This window comes from Pinus tabuliformis, chromosome 4_2 (genome assembly GCF_031772625.1).
Source record: "Pinus tabuliformis cultivar Carrire ecotype Pingquan chromosome 4_2, CPIR1, whole genome shotgun sequence".
Lineage (NCBI taxonomy): Eukaryota > Viridiplantae > Streptophyta > Pinopsida > Pinales > Pinaceae > Pinus > Pinus tabuliformis.
Window position 1 is genome coordinate 458,650,019 of NC_142304.1, and position 21,189 is coordinate 458,671,207.

At 40.3% G+C, this 21,189-nt stretch overlaps 1 protein-coding gene across 3 annotated transcripts in view; it reads right to left on the reverse strand.

Annotated features, from left to right (window-relative positions):
* Positions 1–19,809, reverse strand: part of UPL6 (ubiquitin protein ligase 6) — a 395,397-nt gene extending 375,588 nt beyond the window's left edge. The window contains exons 1-3 of one of the 3 annotated variants that reach the window (XM_089428856.1): positions 19,050–19,809; positions 10,895–10,995; positions 10,597–10,724 (exon numbers count right to left, since the gene is read on the reverse strand). In XM_089428856.1, the coding sequence (XP_089284982.1) occupies positions 10,597–10,724; positions 10,895–10,995; positions 19,050–19,208 (388 nt within the window). In that variant the 5' untranslated portion in view covers positions 19,209–19,809. The remainder of the gene's footprint in view (positions 1–10,596; positions 10,725–10,894; positions 10,996–19,049) is intronic. The other 2 variants (XM_089428854.1, XM_089428855.1) reach the window with 2 other exon arrangements.
* Between the last annotated feature and the right edge of the window lie 1,380 nt (positions 19,810–21,189).

Here is a 21,189-nt window from a genome sequence, read left to right on the forward strand (position 1 = left end):
GGAATGATCCTACTGCATTCTTCGCTCATGCTAAAAAGAAGAACAATGCAGGTTCAAAGAAGCAACGTCAAGGAAGGTCGGGATTCAAAGATGGAAGAAAGGGTAGATGCTTCAAATGTAACAGGGTTGGCCATTATGCTAGGGAGTGTCCTAATAGAAGGGATACACCTCGGGATAATGACAACAACAACCGCAACAATTTCAGGGGCAACAACAATCAAAGGAATGGCAAGTTCAACAACAAAGGAAAAAGGAATGCTCCCGCTACTCAACATGGAAATGATTGACCTCCCAAAAGATCAAGAAACTCTAGGTATGATGAATCTAATGTTGTAGATAACAAGCAAAAAGGATTTTATCTGATATCTGCCCTTTCTACTGCCTCTCCTCCGGATACCTTGGGAAATTGGTTGATTGATAGTCGTGCCTACAGGCACTTCACTGGGTATAAGGAAGCTCTTTCAAATCTGATAGAAAAGGATACAAATTTGGAAATCATTCTTGGAGACAACGCCACCTATCTTGTGAAAGGAGTTGGGAATGTTACTCTTCAATTCAATCAAGGTAACACCATTCATTTACAAGAAGTACTATATGAACCCGATCTAAAGAAGACCCTGGAATCTATCTTGGCGATGGAAGACAAAGGATTCAAGGTGGCATTCATTGATGGAAAGGTACATGTTTGGAAAAGAAATTACAAAGAAACATTTGCTTTTGGATTCAGGGTTGACAACGTATATCAAGTAGGAGGAAGTCCATTGGGAGCTATGTCTTGCGACACATCTCTTCAATCCGAAATATGGCACCGAAGGTTTGCTCATCTACATTATAAGGCTCTACGCGATGTAAGAAAGATGGTGACAAGTATGCCCGAATTTAAAGTAGAACATGAAGGTGTTTGTCAAGGATGTGCCGAAGGAAAAAATACAAGGGAACCATTCCCCTCAAGTGATAGCAAGACTACTAACATTTTGCAATTGGTTCACTCTGATCCATCTAGTATGTTGCCCATGACATCTTTGGGAGGATATTTATATTATGTTATCTTTATGCATGACTTCTCTCGCAAAACTTGGATTTATTTCTTGAAGAAGAAGGGCAAAGTGTTCACATGGTTCCGCTCTTTCAAAGCCTTGGTTGAAAATCAAACAGGGAAGAAGATCAAAATATTGAGGGCCGATAACGGAACCGAATATGAATCAAATGAGTTCAATGATTATTGCGGAGAAGTTGGCATTAAGAGGGAGACTACTACTGCATATACTCCTGAGCAAAATGGTGTTACTGAAAGGAAGAATCGTTCTATTACAGAAGCCACTCGTGCCATGCTTCATGATCAAGGCCTTCCAAAGTTCCTATGGGGAGAAGTTGCCAACACTGTCATGTATGTTCAAAATAGATGCCCACATCAAGCATTGGACTCCAAAACTCCCGAAGAAGTTTTCACCAGTAAGAAACCTGATGTTTCTCACTTTAGAATTTTTGGTAGCCTCGTGTATTTTCATGTGTCAAAAGAAAAGAGAAGCAAATTGGATGCATCTGGGAAGAAAGGAACATTTGTGGGTTATAGTTAAACTTCAAAGGCATATAGAATCTATGTGCCTGATCAAAGAGAAGTGGAAATAAGTCATGATGTCACCTTTGATGAAGATGTTGCCCTTGGGAAGATTAGGAACCTTCCTATTCCAAGGAAGGGCAAAGAAACAGATACAGGAAAGCAAGGAGAACCGCAGGATGAGTCGATGCCCGATGTTGAAGAACCAATGGATCCCATTGTTCCACCTCCTCATGACCCCTCCTCCTCAAAAAGGAGACCCTCATGGCTAAGGGACACTCTCGAAGATGTCAAGAGACATATTGCACCTCCGAGGACATTTCGTGAAAGTAAGAAGCCGAATAGGCGTTGATTTGTGGTAGCATCGGATGTGCTCTAGCCATGAAAATTGGTGGAGAGGCTAAAGCACATGAGATCTCCAAGACACAGAAATGATTTGGGGAAATTTCGCCCAGTTGGAGAGATATTAAAATAATTAATATTTTTAATGGAGTTCCTAAGTCTAAACTTAGGAAAATTAAAATATTAATGGGTATTAATATAAAACTAGGTGAGAAGATTGTAAATGACATGGATCAAGCCAAATCTAATCTTAGTTGTTGATTAGAGACTTAATCTCGGCCATTGAAGACTCAACAAGAAAAGTATAAGAGGAGGCTTGAGAGTCAGTTGGAGATACACAAAGATTGATCAATCAGTTCGATTTTCTAGAGCGAGACTTGCTGAGAAAATTCGAACAAGTGATCTATTGCAACGAGGGGCAGTGAGTGCATAGCAGAGAAGCAGGGATAGTGCCTGACGGTCAGCGCAGTGTCTGAAGAGGCTGACACAGAGGCTGCGAGAGCTACGCAAAGGCAACAGAAGCTACGCAGAGGCAGCTAGAGACTGCGTGGGTGACGCAAAGGGCCAGAGAGATGATGCAGAGAGTCAGAAGGCTGACGTAGAGGGTTCAGAAGCTACATTGAGGCTAGCAGGGCTGACGCGGAGCCTAGGAGAAGCATCGGAAAAATTTTCCTGGGGCAGACTAGAGCTGAGACGCTGAATATCTATCTCCAAGAAGAGGTATTACTGTCGTGTAACAATCTCTGTTGGCTGAGCCATTTCGGCACCCTAGTTGTACTCCAGAAATATGCATAATAATAAAACCCTCAGAATGTTGCACCGCTTTTCCCGCATTGGGTTTTTCCGAGAATGTTTGTCCAAAAATAACGGTGTCCCTTATGTGTTTGTTTCAGTATTTAAGTTGATGATCTGTATATGAGTTAAGGCTGCATTTGTGTTTATTTCAGTATTTATAGTCAAATAAATAACTTGTTAATGTAATAAACAAGTAGGAGAAATAAACCAGATAATGCAATAGGGATTTCTAACGTGTCAGACTTAGAAATTTCAACATGGTATCAGAGCGTTGCAGATCATAGGAGGACTAAAGGCATCAGCGATATCGGAAATTTGCAGTAGTAGCAGTTGTCCCGAGAGGCAGAGCTGCCCTTAAGCAGAAGGCAGCAGAGAAGGAGTGACACAGAGGGCTTGCATCATCATTTCGAGCCAGAGAGAGGGCCAACGCAGAGGCAGAGAGAGGCACAAGAGGCTCACGAAGAGCCACGTCATCCTACTCAGCTAGGTAGGCTTGACGCAATTGGCCAGAAGAGTGATTCAGCGTTTGTCAAGATTACGCAGCGCTGGAAGGCTCAGTTTCTTCAGTTGTCGGGGCCTAGGGAGTTGTGAACAGATTGTGGATTGGAAGCTGGTGGGGTGTTGTTTCTGTCGAAGTAGAACAGTACCTAACAGGACAGAACCAAGGTAGAGGGAGTCGCTACCTTGACAGATTTCTAGCCAAGAAATCCAGATCCGAGTTGCAATTGCATAGAGGACTAGAGAGGAGCGGTTCGATATTTGGCGAGAAGAATTCTAGCACGGAAATCAAGACTAGGAGATTTACAGGAGGGAAGTCAAAACTCAGAGGGAGTCCAGAAGAGGAGCGGAGATGGCAGTGAACGAACTAAGGGATCAGTACATGTTGGACAGGGCTTCCAACTTTGTCATCTGGAAGGCCAAGATTCTAGCAATCCTGGATAGACATCGCATCAAGGGCTTCGCCTTGAGAACCGTGGCTATCCCAGTCGACCCAACTCATAATAAGAAGTGTGAGGATGCAATGGCGAGGGCAAAGTGCGTGTCCTTGATGGGGTCAAGGATCATGTCATACCACATATTGCTGAAAAGAACACAGCAAAGGAGATGTGGGATACTTTGACGACATTGTTGACAACATTGTATCAAGGCACTTATGTACAGCAGAAGATGCTATTAGAAAATCAACTGCGGTCGTATCAGATGCAGAAAGGGAAGCAGATAGATCTATACCTCCTCAGATTGTAGGAGATTCGTGACCAACTTACTTCCATACGGGCCATGCCGGATCATGAGTTCATGGTGAGGACCTCCCTAAATGCAGTCTCTGAGGAGTGGGAGACATTTGTCCAAGGCATTTTGGGCAGACCTACTCTTCCAGGATGGGAAGAGATGTGGGCAGCTCTTCGCCAAGAAGAGATTAGATGGTTGACCAAGGAGGGGAGTAGCGGAAGGGAAGTCGAATCAAGAAAGAGGAGGAGGAGGATGCGGCTCTGGCATATGCGGGACAACAAGGGAAGAGGAAGAAGAAGAAGGACATCTCCAAGGTAATGTGCTTCCATTGTGGGGAGTTGGGTCATTATGCATCCTAGTGTCCCAGGAAGAAGAACAAGGGAGAGGCTTCCAACTCCAAGGCAGCTCTGGCTAAGGCGGAGAAAGAAGTCGAGACTGATGACGACTGTGCCATGAGTGCTCATGCACCTCTAGAGAAGAGGTGGGGTGACATCGAGTTGTAGTCAGGAGGACTACAGAAGATGAGGGGCAGGATCCTTGAGGTGCCCAAACTCTTGGATCATATCTGACTATGGGAGCCCTTATCGACAATAGTAGGATGACGAATGTCGGGTAGAAGCAAGATGCAATGGAGCAATAAGGCAGTGCTAGAGTGTAGAGGTTTGTAGCAGTGCAGTGGAGGTTACAGCAGTGCGAGAGGCACAGAAGTGGTTGCAGCAGTGCGAGAAGCGCAGAGATGTTTACAGCAGCGCAGAGGGAGCACAGGATAGCAACAGAGGTAGCTTCAGCATCAGGAGGCTTCCAAACTGACAAGGATGTCAGAATTTGGATAGATTAGTTACTTCTCGATAACTAAATTGCAGTGCAGCAGTTAGCAGTGGCAGTGCTATGGGCAGCATGGGTAGCATGTTGAGAGCGAGTTGCAGTACAGATGTAGCAGTGGCAGTGTCAATGTCATGCGCAGCATGTTGAGAGGGATTTGCAGTACAGATGTTGCAGTGGCAGTGGTAGTGTCATGGGCACCAGTACATGAAGCAGCAGTGCAATGGATGTTGGGCAGCAGGCCAAGCATTAGCACAGGTACCAGTGCGGAAGGATCAGTGTGATGGTCAGTGGCGGAGCATTACTAAAGCACATTCCTCACTAAGAGGGAGTGTTGATTTGTGGTAGCATCGGATGTGCACTAGCAATGAAAATTGGTGGAGAGGCTAAAGCACATGAGATCTCCAAGACCCAGAAATGGTTGGGGAAATTCCACCCGGTTGGAGAGATATTAAAATAAATAATATTTTTAATGGAGTTCCTAAGTCTAAGCTTAGGAAAATTAAAATATTAATCGATATTAATATAAAACTGGAAGAGAAGGTTCTAAATGACATGGATCAAGTCAAATCTAATCTTAGTCGTTGATTAGAGACTTAATCTCGGTCGTTGAAGACTCATCAGGGAAAGTATAAGAGGAGGCTTGAGGGTCAGTTGGAAATACACCAAGATTGATCAGTCAATTCGATTTTCTGGAGCGGGGCTTGCTGAGAAAATTTGAACAAGTGATCTGTTGCAACGAGGGGTAGTGAGTACATAACGGAGAGGCAGGGATAGTGCCTGACGGTCAGCATAGTGATTGAAGAGGCTGACGCAGAGGCAGCAGAAGTTAAGCAAAGGCAACTAAAGACTACGCAGAGGCTGAGGGGCCTATGTGGGTGACGCAGAGGGCTAGAGAGCTGACGCAGAGGGCCAGAGAGCTGACGCAAAGAATCAGAAGACTAATGTAGAGGGTTCAGGAGCTAGCAGGGCTGAAGCAAAGCCTAGGAGAAGCGTCGGAAGAATTTTCGTGGGGCAGACTAGAGCTGAGAGGTTGAATATCTATCTCCGAGAAGAGGTATTACTGTCGTGTAACAATCTCTGTTGGGTGAGCCATTTCGGCACCCTAGTTGTACTCAAGAAAACTGCATAATAATAAAACCCTCAAAACTGTTGCACCGATTTTCCCGCATTGGGTTTTTCCGGAGACGTTTGTCCAAAAAATAACAGTGTCCCTTGTGTGTTTGTTTCAGTATTTCAATTGATGATCTGTATATGAGTTAAGGTTGCGTTTGTGTTTATTTCAGTATTTATAGTCAGATAAATAACTTGTTAATGTAATAAACAAGTAGGAGAAATAAACCAGATAATGCAGTAGGGATTTCTAACGTGTCAGACTTAGAAATTTCAACAATAGGTACCAAGGGTGCTTAGTTGCCATGAGCACCATTGTTCAAATTGAGCCTTGCACATTCGAAGAAATTGTGAAGCACCAAGTTTGGAAGGATGCTATGAACAAAGAGTATGAGTCGATTATGAAGAATGACGTTTGGGATGTGGTCCCTAGAGCCAAGGACAAATATGTTGTCACCAAGGAATGGCTCTACAAGATCAAGCATGGAGTTGATGGAAGTGCTGAAAAGTTCAAGGCCAGGTTTGTTGCTCGAGGCTTCTCTCAAAATGAAGGTGTGGACTATGATGAGATATTTGCACCAGGTGCCCAATATACCATCATCTGTTCGATCATTGCCCTTTCTGCCTCACAAGGATAGAATTTACATCAAATGGATGTCAAGATTGCCTTCTTGCATGGCTCACTTAAGGAGGAATTCTATGTTGAACAACCCGAGGGGTTCGACGTTCAAGATCGGGAGACACATGTATGCAAGTTGAAGAAAGCCATCTATGGGTTGAAGCAAGCTCCTCGAGCTTGGTATGAGAGGATCGACAGTTATCTGATGAAGTTGGGTTTTACAAGAAGTGAAGTTGATCCGAACCTTTACTTTAAGGTTGAAAATGGTAGACCTCTCATCTTGGTACTGTATGTGGAAGATCTCTTTCTAACAAGTGCAAACCCTCTTATTTATCAATGCAAAAGGGAGTTGGCTTCTGAATTTGAGATGAAGGACCTAGGATTGATGCACTACTTCCTAGGCTTGGAGATCTGGCAAAAGCCAAGTGAGATTTTCCTTTCCCGTGGAAAATATATTGTGAAGCTACTTGAAAGATTTGGGATGGTGGATTGCAAGTCCGTGACTACTCCGATGGAACTTAACTTCAAGAAGTTATGCGAAAGTGCTGTTGGGACCAATTTGGGAAATCCTTTTGAGTATCGTCAACTCGTGGGGGCCTTGATGTTCTTAGTGAACTCTCGTTTGAACATATGCTTTGTAGTGAATAAATTGAGTCAATTTATGGTCAAGCCTCATCACATACATTGGATTGCTGCCAAGAATCTCTTGAGATATCTTCGATGCACAATCACCTATGGACTGAGATACATTGCTAGGAATTTGAGGTTCCATGGTTATTTCGATGCTGACTGGGCTGGCAATGTGGTGGATCGTAAGAGCACATCGGGATGTTGCTTCTCAATAGGTTCTGCTTCGATATCCTGGATGAGCAGGAAGTAGAAATCGGTTTCTTTAAGCATCACCAAGGCCGAATATATTGTTGCTAGTATGACCTCCTGTGAAGTTGTTTGGTTGAGGAAGCTCTTTAGTGAGTTGTTTGGGCATGTGTTGGATACCACCATGATCTATTGCAACAACAAAAGTGGGATTCGTCTTTCTGAGAATCTCGTGTTTCATGACCGCTCCAAGCATATTGATATCATGTACCACTTTATCCAAGATATGGTAAAATGGGGAGCAATAAGGATCCATCACATTGGAACTGATGAACAGGTCGCAAATATTCTTATGAAGCCCCTAAGGAAGGTCAAATTCTTAACCTTCCGCGAACAACATGGAGTTGTGGATAGACCTTCTTATGAGGGTCCCGTTTGAGTTGGATATTGAGCTCTGGGAGCTCCGGGGGGCTTGCGGTACTTCTTGTTGCTATGAGCGACCATAGGGCGAGTGGTTCACCTTCCCCTAATGGTGCGTTGTGTACAGGGTGAGTGGTTCACCTTCCCCTGTGATACCCCATGATGGTAGATATATGCATAGGATGAGTGGTTCACCTTCTCCTATGGCATATGAGCAGGATAAGTGGTTCACCTTCTCCTATCGATGCATCCTATCCATGCAGTGTGGGACTCATGGGAAGTACCTCTCATCTAGCCATTGAGTTGGGAAATTAGGATAGGGACCATAATACTACCGATGGACGCATCGTGTACTGTCGTACTCCCTATGCTAGGATGTTTGATATTGATCTGGGATCAATGGAGACTAACTTCGGGTTAGTGGAGAGTGGTATCATACACTCTCAATCATTTCTTCTTCATTATTTCTTCATGGTTCAGTAAAGTAGAGCAGGGATGTCAGAGATGGTACAGATTGACAGATGGTTTGGCAGGTGGATTTCTCCCTAGTTGAGAGGGAGTGTTAAAATTAGCAACTAGGGCCAAACTCCACCTTGGACAGCACATATGATGGAGATGATATTTTTATTGGATTCCTCTTTTTGAGAGGTGTAGGATTGATCTAAAGATCATCTCATTCTAACAAGTACAAATGGAATTATGAATTTATTTCTTCTATGGACAAATTGTTAAGGTCGACCAGAAGTAAAATACTAAAATGTAGGCTCATAAAGCCCAACTGACGTGACTCTTCACCCTCAACATTGTGTATATATAGAGGAGACATTTTCCTCATTTGGTCACTCATCATCACACATCTTTCTCTCTCTTCATCTGATTGGGTCGTACGAATTTCAGGCAACCTGTTCTTCTCCACACATGCGAAGAGTTGACTGGATATTTCTGTTCTCTGCGTTGACCGAGTTGCAGCCAACTTTGACCAACGTTGACCAAGCAATGTTTGACTTCATTTGAATGTGATTTTGTGGGAGAATTTATGTTTGGGCAAGCCGCATATTCTGGCACAAAAACTAAGATTTTCTAGGCAATTTGACCAGCGTTGACTGCAAGGCTTTGTCCGCAAAAGTTGACTATGCATTGACCAAGTTTGACCATATTTTTCAGGACTGTTTTGGGCTGATTTGGACTATCTTTGGAGGTCGAGTTGACTAGATTTGACTAAGCTGATTTGGAGGAGATTCATTGTTGGTTTGACCAACGTCGACTTTCTGGTTAAGCCATCCTGTTGACTGCAGTTTGACTGGATTGTTTTGCAGTGATTGGGCAAGTAAATTTTGTATATTGTACTCTCTCTCTCTTCTGAACTTTTGAAGAATAATAAGAAGATTTGATCAAAGGTTTTTCCCCACATTGGAGTTTTTCCCTGGCATCCACCAAATATTGTGTCCTCTTGTCTTGGCTTGTCTTTTGCTTATTGTTTATGTTCTATCTGCATTGATGATCAATGTTAATGTGATTGCTAATCTAGAAATTCATATTGGGCTAATAAGAAAAATTGAAGTAAATTGCTCTTAAGCATAGAACACACCATTGTTATCTAAAATTAACAAAAAGCCACGGAACTGCTCATGATAATGTCTATGACAAGCGAATGTCGTTGGATCCCATAAAAACTCATCAAAACTTCCCTGGGACACCTCATGACATAATCCTGCTCCCTTGACCTAGTCATCATGTACCCTGGAAATCCACCCTGGCTATACTATAGAGGAAAATAAAAATGGGGACATGACAGATACTCCCACCCCAAGATAGCTTGCCCTCTTTGAATAGTCACTAGTGACTCATCTCCCTGAATGTCTCCCAAAGGGTCTACTAATTGCTCATCATACACACAGGAATATATATCCGGCCTATTGTCAACAACCCCATATTCATGTTCCTCAGAGGCATCCTCGTAAGAACCCATGGACTCAACCATAAAAGCATAATCCTCATCCGAAAAGTCAGAAAGAAACTCCTCCTGCTCTAACTCTGCCATCTCCTCAATGTCTCTCATGCATGAGTGGTCAGTTCCCCAAAGTTCCTTGCAGATGAAGTAAAGACCCTTCCTCCTCAGCTCATTCTTGCTGCATAGTTGGTCACCGCAACTCCTCCTAGGTAAACCATCTCTTAAACAGTTTAATGTTCTGCTCAACCAACCTTTTGGCTAGGTCAAAAGCAGCAGGTGAGGCCAATTGTTCCTTCCTCCAAATGGCCAACAATCTAGACTGCAACTCCCTGCAAATGGCATCACAGCCTCCAATACATGACGACAAAATGGACTGCATGTGTGTTTTGACCGTGTCAGGATGATAGTTAATTACAAGCTAATTACAATATGTTCAATATCAAGCTAATTACACATGGAGGCATGAGTGATATGGCTATTAAGTCAACATATGCAGAATTCTTAACTAGATGTAAAGTTTGGAGTCACTAGAAATTTCAATATTTAACACTCACTCTTAGCATAATTTCAGCTCTACCACCTAGCTTGAACCAAGGGCATTCGCCCCTTGTCCTAGGCATACTCCAAATTATTCCTTTAAAGTTTACAATTCTCATGGATGGATCCTTCTTCAAATGGTTCTCATCATCAGTCTACAGTGAATAAAACTAAATATTGATACGATTTCCTTTTTGGGAATATTTTTTTGCATATCAATTTACCAAGCAAGCATGAAGAAGACTGCCATTCAGAACAGCACAATCAAATCAAATGACTACTTTCAATAATAAAATCTGAAGATTTCAAATATTATCATAACATATTCTAAAGCTGCATCATATATTACTAATATCTAAAATAAAAATACAAGTCATTTTTCAAAAGACTTACCAGACGCTTGGATAGACTGGTGAAGCAATTTACAGGCTTCCACAAGGCAAAGAATATCCCCATAGTTATTTGCACGAAAGAAAAACAACAACTGGCGGAGATATTCTGAACTGGGCTTGAATGCATCCCTAAATAAGCATGTGATTTGTTAAATAAAAAAAATTCCAAACAAATCTCTAATACTGATAATCATAAGTACTGGAGAATGAACTGCAAAAATATCATTGTGAAGTATCAAAAAGACTGTTTAGAAGAGGTAAAGTTATTTCAAAAAGAAACAGAAGTACATATATAATACCACCTGCCAGCCTGTTCACCATACTCGCCAAAAGTAATGCAAAACTCTTTACGTATCACTGACCGTGCCATTGCAACTGTCCTTCTTCCTCTATAACATTTCTGTCATGTATATAATAAAGATAGTGAATACACTTTTGCAACAATACAGAGACAAGAATTACTATTACACACACCACCAAAGAGAAATGAGATGGCATGAAATAATTTCCTCCCATAATTGAATAAGAGCAGTTATCAATGGAGGTAGTTATCACTGAGTGTTGTGAAATTAATAGACAACAGCTATAGCAATAGAAACAAAAAACTCAATCAATGCTTTCTTGTCAGTCTATACTTGTGTCCCTCTGTCAAATTGTGTTACAATCAGCATAATTGCCAAAAAAGTGCAGAGATTTGCATCTAGATTACAATTGAAGAGATCCTAGATCATCTCAATGTATAAACAACATCTCAATTGAGCAGGGGATTGTTACCCCCTAAAGGGTAACTAACTTAGAGGCACCCTTGTGGGGGTGTATTGCTCCTCATTCCAGGAGCCTTTTTGCTCGGACTCTCCAAACTCAGACAGTTCTCTCATGTTCTCCTTCAGATACAGTGTTGTGCTAGCTCAGCTGTGGTATATCAGATGCTCCACCCTCACCTCTCAGATTTGCAGATGCACTTATGGATGGTAGTTTGGTTATAGCATGTTCTATCCAGATATTCCATGCATTGGTGGTTTTACTTGGATGTGGTACTATAACTTATTGGTCTTGCTCTGAAAGTGGTAAACTCTACCAAAATCCAATAAAATTTCATAACGTTACAGTCTCATTTGTTGTCTCATTATACCATGGGGGAGATGGTTTTCTTTTATAAGTGTTGTCATTTCTCGGGTCAGCTTGTACTAGCAGGAAACTGGTTCAAGGATCGTCTTACACATCCCCAATCATACTTGACACTTTCTGTTGTACTTCTTAGGTCAGCTTGTACTACTAGGAAACTGTTTCGAGGGCCGTCTTACACATCCCCGATCATACTTGAAACTTTCTATTGTACCCATCCACCCCATTCAATCCATAACAAAGACTTTCCACTTCATGATGAATTGTCAAAGATAAGAGAAATGGTCTAAATGAAGAAAAGCCTGAGTCATTAAAACCAGAAAGGCTATGAGGCAAAGAGCAAATAATGCTAAAAGCCTAAAAATGTTATGCTTCAGTGAATGCCACCTTGCCATGAGGCCACTGCCCCTAATCCCATGGTTGTCTATGAATATCTAAAGAAAAAGGGACTTGCTCAATGAAATGAACACTTAAACAAAAGGCAAAAAGGGTAGTAAGAAATAGTGCCGAGGAAAGGCAGCACAACCTAAGTTACCAGGATTCAGATCCAGATTCGGGTACAGATCTGGCTGTCTTTTGAAAAGCCAGGATCCCAATACTGCAAGGAAACAGCAAGTACAAGCAAATATAAAATATTTTATAATTTTTAAAAATTAAATTTTAATATAAAAAACACATACTAATTTTTAAATATATAATTTTTATATATAATACTTATAAAAATAATTATTTGATGAATAAAATCACAATTAATGTATCATTTATAAATATTAAACATTATTTAAATTTATATAAAAAGAAAAAAAAACATGTAAATTTTTAAATATATAACTTCTATATAATACGTTTAAAAATAATTACTAATTTAATAATATCTAAATTAAAGCATCATTTATAAATATTTAAACATTACTTATTAGTTATTATATTAATATAAGTGGCTATTAAACTTACTTTTCACACCTGAGAATAAACTTAAAAATTAATTAAAATATCTAAATAAATGTCGACGACTTATAATCTTTACGTAGAATTGCAGATCAAAACACGGGGATGAGTATGAGTTCCCTTCCAAGAACTCTTATCTTTCCTCCCCCTCAAACGAATAATCTTTACCTCAAATTGCAAATCGAAGCTCTCGGGGATGAGCATGAGTCCACTTCCAACAACTCCTATCCATCCTCCGCTTGTTAAAAGAGTAACTAGTGTCGGTCTTCATAATGTAATGTAATTTCATCATCAATATGTTTATTATATTCATTATTATTATATTTTATTTTTTGTCAATGCATGTTCTTCATGCTCAAAGTCAAAAAGAAATTATTTTGAGTCAAAGAAAATGTAATTGAGTCATGTCCCATTTGGACATTTGTAAGAAGAAAAAAAATTGAATTTTATACTAAGTCAAAGTCCACCAAAATTGTCAAATTGGCCCTCCTTGGTGTTAAAATTAGTAACTAGGGCCCAATTCCACTTTAGACAGCTCATTTGATGGAGATAATTATTGCATTAAATTCTTCTTTTCGAGAGGACCACAATCAACCTAAAGATCATCAAATTTGGACAAGCAAAAATGTGTTTTTGAATTTATGCCCACACGTGTAAAATGTCAAGGTTGGCCACATTATCATGTAAGCTCATGAAGCCCAATGGACGTGTCACTTCACCCTCAACGACCTGTATAAATATAAGTGACCTCTCACCTCATTAGGCATCATCAATCACACATTTTCTTCTCTCCTTCTCTCATTGGTTCGTACAGCTATTGGGCAAATCTTCTCTCTCACCTGTGTGGCAAGGAGGACGAATTTTCTGGGCAAATTGCACTGCCAAATTTCAGGACTGTTGCAGTGGTTTTACCAGCATTGACCAAACACTTTGTCTCGTCATTTGACCACAATTTTTGTGGGAAAAAAATCGTTTTTGACAGGGCATACAATTGGCATAGAAATCGAGAAATTCTGAGCACTTTGACCTGCATTGACCACAGGCATGTTTGACCGTAGTTGACTTCAGTTGACCAAGTTTGACTATTGTTTTGTGGACTATTCTGACTACTATTTGACCAGCTAAAGAGGCCGAGTTTGACTACCTTTGACTAAGGTTCAAAGGGGAAATTTTGTTACTGCGTTGACCATCTTTGACTTTCTGGTTAGGGCTGAATTTGACTGTAGGTTTTGACAGGGTTGTTTTGACTTTGATTTGGCAAGTCAACTTTGACATTTTGTACTCTCTCTCTCTCTCTGTTGAACATTTGATATAATAATAATAAGAATTGATCAAAGGGTTTTCCCCACATTGGGATTTTTCCCTGGCCTCCGCCAAATCTGGTGTTCCCTTGTCTTTTGCATTTTTCATGTTCTATTTACTTTTATTGTCAATGCGATTAATGGTTGATATGATTGCTATTGGAAACTAAATTGAAAATTGTCATTGGGTTGCTAAAGTACATTGAAGTAATTGTGCTAAGTATAGAACACACCATTGTTAACAAAATTTAACATGGTATCAGAGCATAGGTGAAGACAAAGCCTAGGCAAGAGAGAGAACAGCAATCACTAAAGGAGATCTATTAGACAAGATTATTGGACTAGTCTCAATGGCTACCACATCTTACTTCAAATCTGAGGATAAGCTCAAGGACAAATCTGACTATCATGCATGGAAGATGACTTTGGACTTGACTTTGGAAGAGCATGATGCCATGGACTATGTGCAGGGAAGAGTGGTAGAGCCTCCTTCAAATGCACCTGCTACTGCAAAAACTAAGTACAAGAAAGGTGAGGTCAAAGTTAAAAGAATTATCATAGACTCAATTCAAAAGCATTTGGTTGCCTATATTTCTGATTTGGGAACATCTAAGGAGATGTATGACAAGCTGGTTGGGATGTTCAAAGTAAACAATGCAAATCAAATCCTCTTTTTGAAGAACAAGTTGAAGGACATCAAGATGGACAAAGGGGAGTCTATCCAATCCTACTTATGAGAATAATACAAATCAAGAATGACCTACTATATATTGGAGAAGTTATCGTTGATAGAGAGCTCGCTCTCATTGCACTTGGATGTCTTTCAAGAGCATGGGATGTGTTTAACACCACCATTCTCAACAATGACAGGATTCCTAGTTTCAATGAATTATTGGCTAGATGCACTCAAGAGGAGACGATGATGATGGAGAGAGACAAGCCTTCAAATGGAAATGAGCCTTTTGATTTCTCCACTCATGCTAAGAGGAAAAATAATGTTGGTCCAAGGAGACAGGGTCAAGGATTCAAGCAGGGATTCAAAGAAGGAAGAAAAGGAAGGTGCTACAATTGTAACAGGTTCGACCACTATGCTAGAGAGTGTCCTCACAAGAAGAATTCTCCAAGGGATGATGACAACAACAACAACAATTTCAAAGGCAATGGCAATCAAAGGAACAACAAGTTCAACAATAAAGGAAAGAGGAATGCTCTCGTTGCTCGATATGGAAATGGTCGACCTCCCAAAAGGACGAGAAATTACAGGTATGAGGAAGTAATGTTGTAGAAAAACAAAATGAGTTTTATCTTATTTCCGCTCTATCTACTACCTCTCCTCTGGATACCTTGGATCATTGGTTGATTGATAATGGAACCTCAAGGCACTTCACTAGGTACAAGGAAGCCCTCTCAAATTTGGTTGAAAAGAAGACTAATTTGGAAATCATACTTGGAGATAATGCCACCTACCCCGTGAAAGGGATAGGTATTGTCACTCTTCACTTGAATCAAGGTCAAACCATTCATCTACAAGAAGTATTGTATGTGCTTGATTTGAAGAAGAACCTGGTGTCTATTTCTGCGATGGAAGATAAAGGCTTCAAGGTAGCGTTCATTGATGGAAAGGTATGTATTTGGCAAAGAAACCTTAAAGATGCATTCACACTTGGATTTAGGGTTGATGGTCTCTATCAAATTGGAGGAAGTCCTTTGGGAGCCCTGACTTGCGATACTTCTCTTCAATTTGAATTATGTCACTGAAGATTTGCCCACCTTCATTACAAAGCCTTACCCGGGTCAGGAAAATGGTCACAGGTATGCCCGAGTTCAACATAAATCATGAAGTAGTTTGTCAGGGTTATGCGGCTGGGAAACTTACAAGAGGACCATTCCCTTCTAGTGAAAGCCAAACTATCGATATTCTTCAATTGGTCCAAATCATGAAGTAGTAGTATGTTGCACGTAACATCATTGGGAGGATACTTATACTATGCAATTTTTGTGGATGACTTCTCACACAAAACATGGATCTATTTCTTGAACAAGAAGGATGAGGTGTTCAAATGGTTTCGTTCTTCAAAGCATTGGTGGAAAATCAAACAAGGAAGAAAATCAAGATATTGAGGACCGACAATGGAACTGAATATGAATCAAATGAATTCAATGACTTTTGCAGAGAGGTTGGCATTAAGAACATAACAAATTGTTCCATACACTCCTGAGCAAAATGGTGTTGTTGAAAGGAAGAACCGAACAATCATGGAAGCCACCCATGCCATGCATCGTGATCAAGGCCTACCGAAGTTCTTATGGGGAGAAGTTGCCAACACTACTGTGTATGTTCAAAATAGGAACCTCCTTCAAGCTTTGGATTTCAAGACTCATGAGGAGGTATTCACTGGTAAGAAATCTAATGTTTCTCATTTTAGAATTTTTGGTTGTCCCATATATTTTCATGTGCCTAAAGAGAAAAGAAACAAGTTGGAAGTATCTGCAAAGAAAGGTATATTTGTGGGGTACAATGAAAATTCAAAGGCATATAGAATTTGTGCCTGGTCAAAGAGATGTGGAAGTAAGCCATGATGTCACCTTTGATGAAGACACTGCCCTTGGGAAATCCAGAGATCTCCCTATCCCTAGGAAGGGCAATGATGATGATGCGGAAAAACAGGATGAACCTCCTATAGATGAGCCTATGCCCGACGTTGAAGGCCCGATAGATCACATTGATCCACCTCCCAGTGATCCCTCTACCTCAACGAAAAGACCTTTGTGGCTCAAAGATGCTAAAAGACACACTACTCCAAGAGGAACATTTCGCGAAAGTAAGAAACCAAACAAGTATCAAGGGTACTTAGTTGCTATGAGTACTATTGTTCAAACTAAGCCATGTTCGTTCGAAGAAGCCATAAAGCACCAAGTTTGTACGGATGCAATGAATGAGGAATATGAATCTATCATGACGAATGATGTTTGGGACGTGGTGCCTAGACCGAAGGACAAGTCTTGTTGGGTTGCGTTATATTCTTTCCACAACTAGCCCACGTAGTTAACCGGGGGGTTAGAAGGGAGACGAAGCCCCCCTTTCGTTGCGTCGATTATGTAGCGGGGGGAGTCACAGGGGGTTTGAGGGGTGCAGATAACCCCACTCTATGGGGTCCGGGGGGTTTGAGGGGTGCAGGTAACCCCACTCTAAGCGGACCCACCTATGGTTTTATCATAAGGTGAGGGCATCAAGTTCAGTCTTTGGAACAATAGCCTCCTCACTTTCTTCAATCACAAAAGGAAAGTCACAAGAACTGGAAGCTCTCTCACCAAACTTCACATCTCTACTTAAAATGGTCTTCCTTTGAGCCAAAATATAAACCCTATAAGCTTTAAAAGTGTCATTGTATCCAAAATAGATACCCTTCATAGTGGAGAGTTCCAACTTTGTCCTCCTCTCCTCAGGCACAAGAATATAAGAAGATAAATCTAGTTTCACACCAATAAATGCCTCCTCTAGTGTCATGTCCCTCAACATCTTGTGAGGACACCTACAGTTGTATGACAAGCCTCAGCCTGAAAACTCATGAACAAATCCATGTCATGGATTAGAAAGTTATGAATCTCGAAGTGAAGTACTTTATTCTTCATGTCTGATTTTCAACAAAGGCCCTAAATTCTATGAATTTGTTGAATACTCCATCCTTAGCCTTAATTCTGTAGTGAAGATGAGAAAAATTAGTTAATTATGGTTGTCAAATAACATCTAATGAACATGGTCATCATTTTACTTTGCCTCATACAGGAACATCTTGTGCTTTCTGCTAAGAATAACTTCCAGAATCGGGTCCCAAACTGTGCATAAAATTCAACAAAACTTATTGGGTATGACTTGCCATAGGATTCTGTTAAGTACTTCCGTCAAGATCAATAAATAAAACTTTGACAAAAGATGGTCTCTTTTTTCAGTTTTATTAACGTCGTCCATGATCGGCCTCAGAAATTTTGCAAGCTGACCTGTATTAAGATCAGTGTGGAAAAAGTCCTGATAAAATCGGGATTTATTCCCCAAAACGCGATTTTTTCAAGAAAAGGATTAAATCGGCCGATTTTTTGCCGACTTTTTAAGAAACGAAAAAATCGGGATTAAATCGAAAAAGTCGGGATTAAATCGGGACTTTTTCCAAAAAATCGTGGTAGTTTCTTTATGATTTTTTTTTCTTTGAAAAAATCGGGATTTTATTGAAAAAATCGGGATTTTATTGAAAAAGTCGGGATTTTATTGAAAAAGTCCAGATTTTTTTAAAAATGAATATTTTTGTATTTTTTTAATTTTGCCGACTTTTTGCCGACTTTTTCGAAAAACTCCCGACTTTGCCGAGTTTTTCAACTTTTGGACCCTTGCCGAATTAATCCCGACTTCGACTTTTTCCACATTGATTAAGATATTTCATACAATTTACTCGAAGATATATGTCTGCTCAAAGAAACTTTAAGTCCCATAAAATGCTTTGGTCTCGTCCTGATGATGGACCACACTAGTATGGCTCAGGACCACACTAGTATGGCTAACACGTCGACTCTACATTCCTTAATATGGTTTACGCAGATAAAGCTCACACAAAATTTGACCGCAGATAAAGCTCACACAAAATTTCACCGGAATAGTCTCAAAAACAATTTAAAACCATTATTAATTATGTTTGAGATATGTAAATGCGGGGTAGCTCCAAAGTTTGATTTGCAAACCCAGACTTTTATCTCAACTATATATCCGAGCGGCCTTTAAGAACCCCAAAAAAGGATCCCTTTGCAATCATGTAAGAAGATCAACTATTGAACTCGCAATGCATTTAAGACCCAATGGGGCGTCGGAATAAATACATCGTTGCAGTAAGGCTTTGACCCTCAAGGGTTGGACGGATGAAATTTCTAATGACAGTAGTGAAATATCTACTGGCATTGCGTTCAATTATTGATCCGTTGCAGTGTAAAAGTCATGATCGTTATAATATTGTAGTTAGGGCACCTCTATCAAATTTATTGGCCCTAACAGAACACGAAATATATATGTGTGGGTAGAATTGAGCTCACTCACCTGTATTACTTGAGCACTGAGAGTCTGCTGACGCAACCTCTGGCGATGTTCACGAGCAAGCTTTGTCTGTTCTAAATACTTCTGCCTGTCTCTCTCCTTAGAACTCCGCCCTCCCAAATCTACCTTTTTCTTACTCGATGGGTCGCCGGAGAAAAACATTTGCGTCTTCTTAACTTTAACCCTCTTACCCCAATTTAGAGCTCAACTCAATTCCAACTTTCAGATTCTGCTGCTTCAATGGCGGATTGATTGTTCTCTGTATTAAAATAGTGAACTTTAACCCTCTTGCCCCAATTTATAACTCAACTCAATTCCGACTTTCAGACTCTGCTGCTTCAATGGCGGATTGATTGCTGTCTGTATTAAAATAGTTAACTTTAACCCTCTTACCCCAATTTAGAACTCAACTCAATTCCGACTTTCAGACTCTGATGCTTCAATGGCTGCTTGATTGCTGTCTGTATTAAAATAGGAACTCAGGACAGAAATTGTGTATATTCCAAAAGAATGAAAAAGGCTGTGAGAATGCCCTACACCTCAGCTCCGCGCTCCCTCTCCTTTCCTCTTTATTTTCTATTTAATGTTGGGCATGCAGTACGGAGATACTTTCTTCCCTTCCTTCTCAGTTCGTCCTTCCCAGCCTCGGAAATTCCGAGCCCGAAGAAATGTCAAACCAGCAGGCTCGGCGTTTCATGGGAGTGAATGCCTAACGCTCGGCGACACGGGACTCTGTTTTATTGCCATAAACGGCCGCCGGGCATGTATGTCCAACTTCAGGATTTAGTCGAGGTCCTCGTACTTAACAAGTTTCGATTCGTATGTAAAAGTTTTAAACGCATGGAGAGGTTTGGGTTTGGAGAATTAGATGGAGGTTTGGTTTGGTTTTTTTTTTTGGGAATGATTTTAAGTTTGGAATTAAATAAGTTAAATTTACATAAATGAAATATTAATTTTGTTAAACATAAGATAGGTTATTAGTTATGAGGATGGTTAATGTTTATTATGACTAATTATAGTTGAGATTTTTTAATATTTTACTTACTTATTTTTACATGTATATATTTATATGAAAATATAATGTCTTTAGGTTTCTTGGAGTTTCAATGGCTATTTAAGACTTTTCACCTTCTTTTTAAGTTAATAATACAATTTTGAATAATTAATGAGAATTATGTTTTCAACATTCCCCTTTTAATCCAAAAGGGTGCATGTGAATTCAAGAAGGGAATTGAATAGCAACCAATGGTTGGATGTGTACTCTGAATATGATGGTTTTAGGAAGACCACAAACCAAATGGGTAGCAAAATTCAAAGTCTTCTACTCGTGGTGATTTAAGGAAGACCACAAACCAAAATGATACTAGTGATGGTTTAACGTTAACCACCAACTCTAGAACTTGGCTCAAAGCAATTCCTAAAACATTTCAATCTAGCTAGAATATGATGTTTTCTACAAAATGAAAGTGCTCTCTTATAATGGTTTAAAGATGACCACAAAATATTTAAATTATGGTTTGAAGTTGATCACAAATTATTATATGGCGAAAGCAATCAATCTTCTATCGTGTGGTGGTCTAAGGAAGACCACAAACCAAGTCATGCTCATGGAACATGAGTTTGTCTCTATATACACCTCTAACCTTGGCTCTAACTTAACCTGTCTCTAGGCTCGACTTATTGGCTCTAGTTTGTGACAGCCCCTAGTTAAATTTTCCCTCATTATAAATAATTGTAATATATTGGCTAAGAGAAAGGGATACATATTCTAGTTGCTTGGGGAGGGAGATTACTTGGGGAATTGGTGATTTTAAATGCGTGAGCCATGGGTTGGCTAAGAGGTATAATGGGGTTGATTGTGCAATAAATTAGCAAAGGACAAGCCTATGTGTCTTTTGGACACAACTATAAGCAATAAAGGACAAAATTAAAGGCAGATGAGGATGCATTGTCTAAGACAATTGACTGTGTGAAGCCTCGAAAAATACAAACGATTAGTCCGTTGGAGGAGGCATGAAAACAGGTTGGCGAGAAAGAGAACGACCCACGCATACGCAGGGGGAACGAACAGTGGTGAGCACTGGAAGAAAATTCCTCCAAGGAGTGAAGGTGAAATAGCAGAACAACGATCAAGAATCACAGT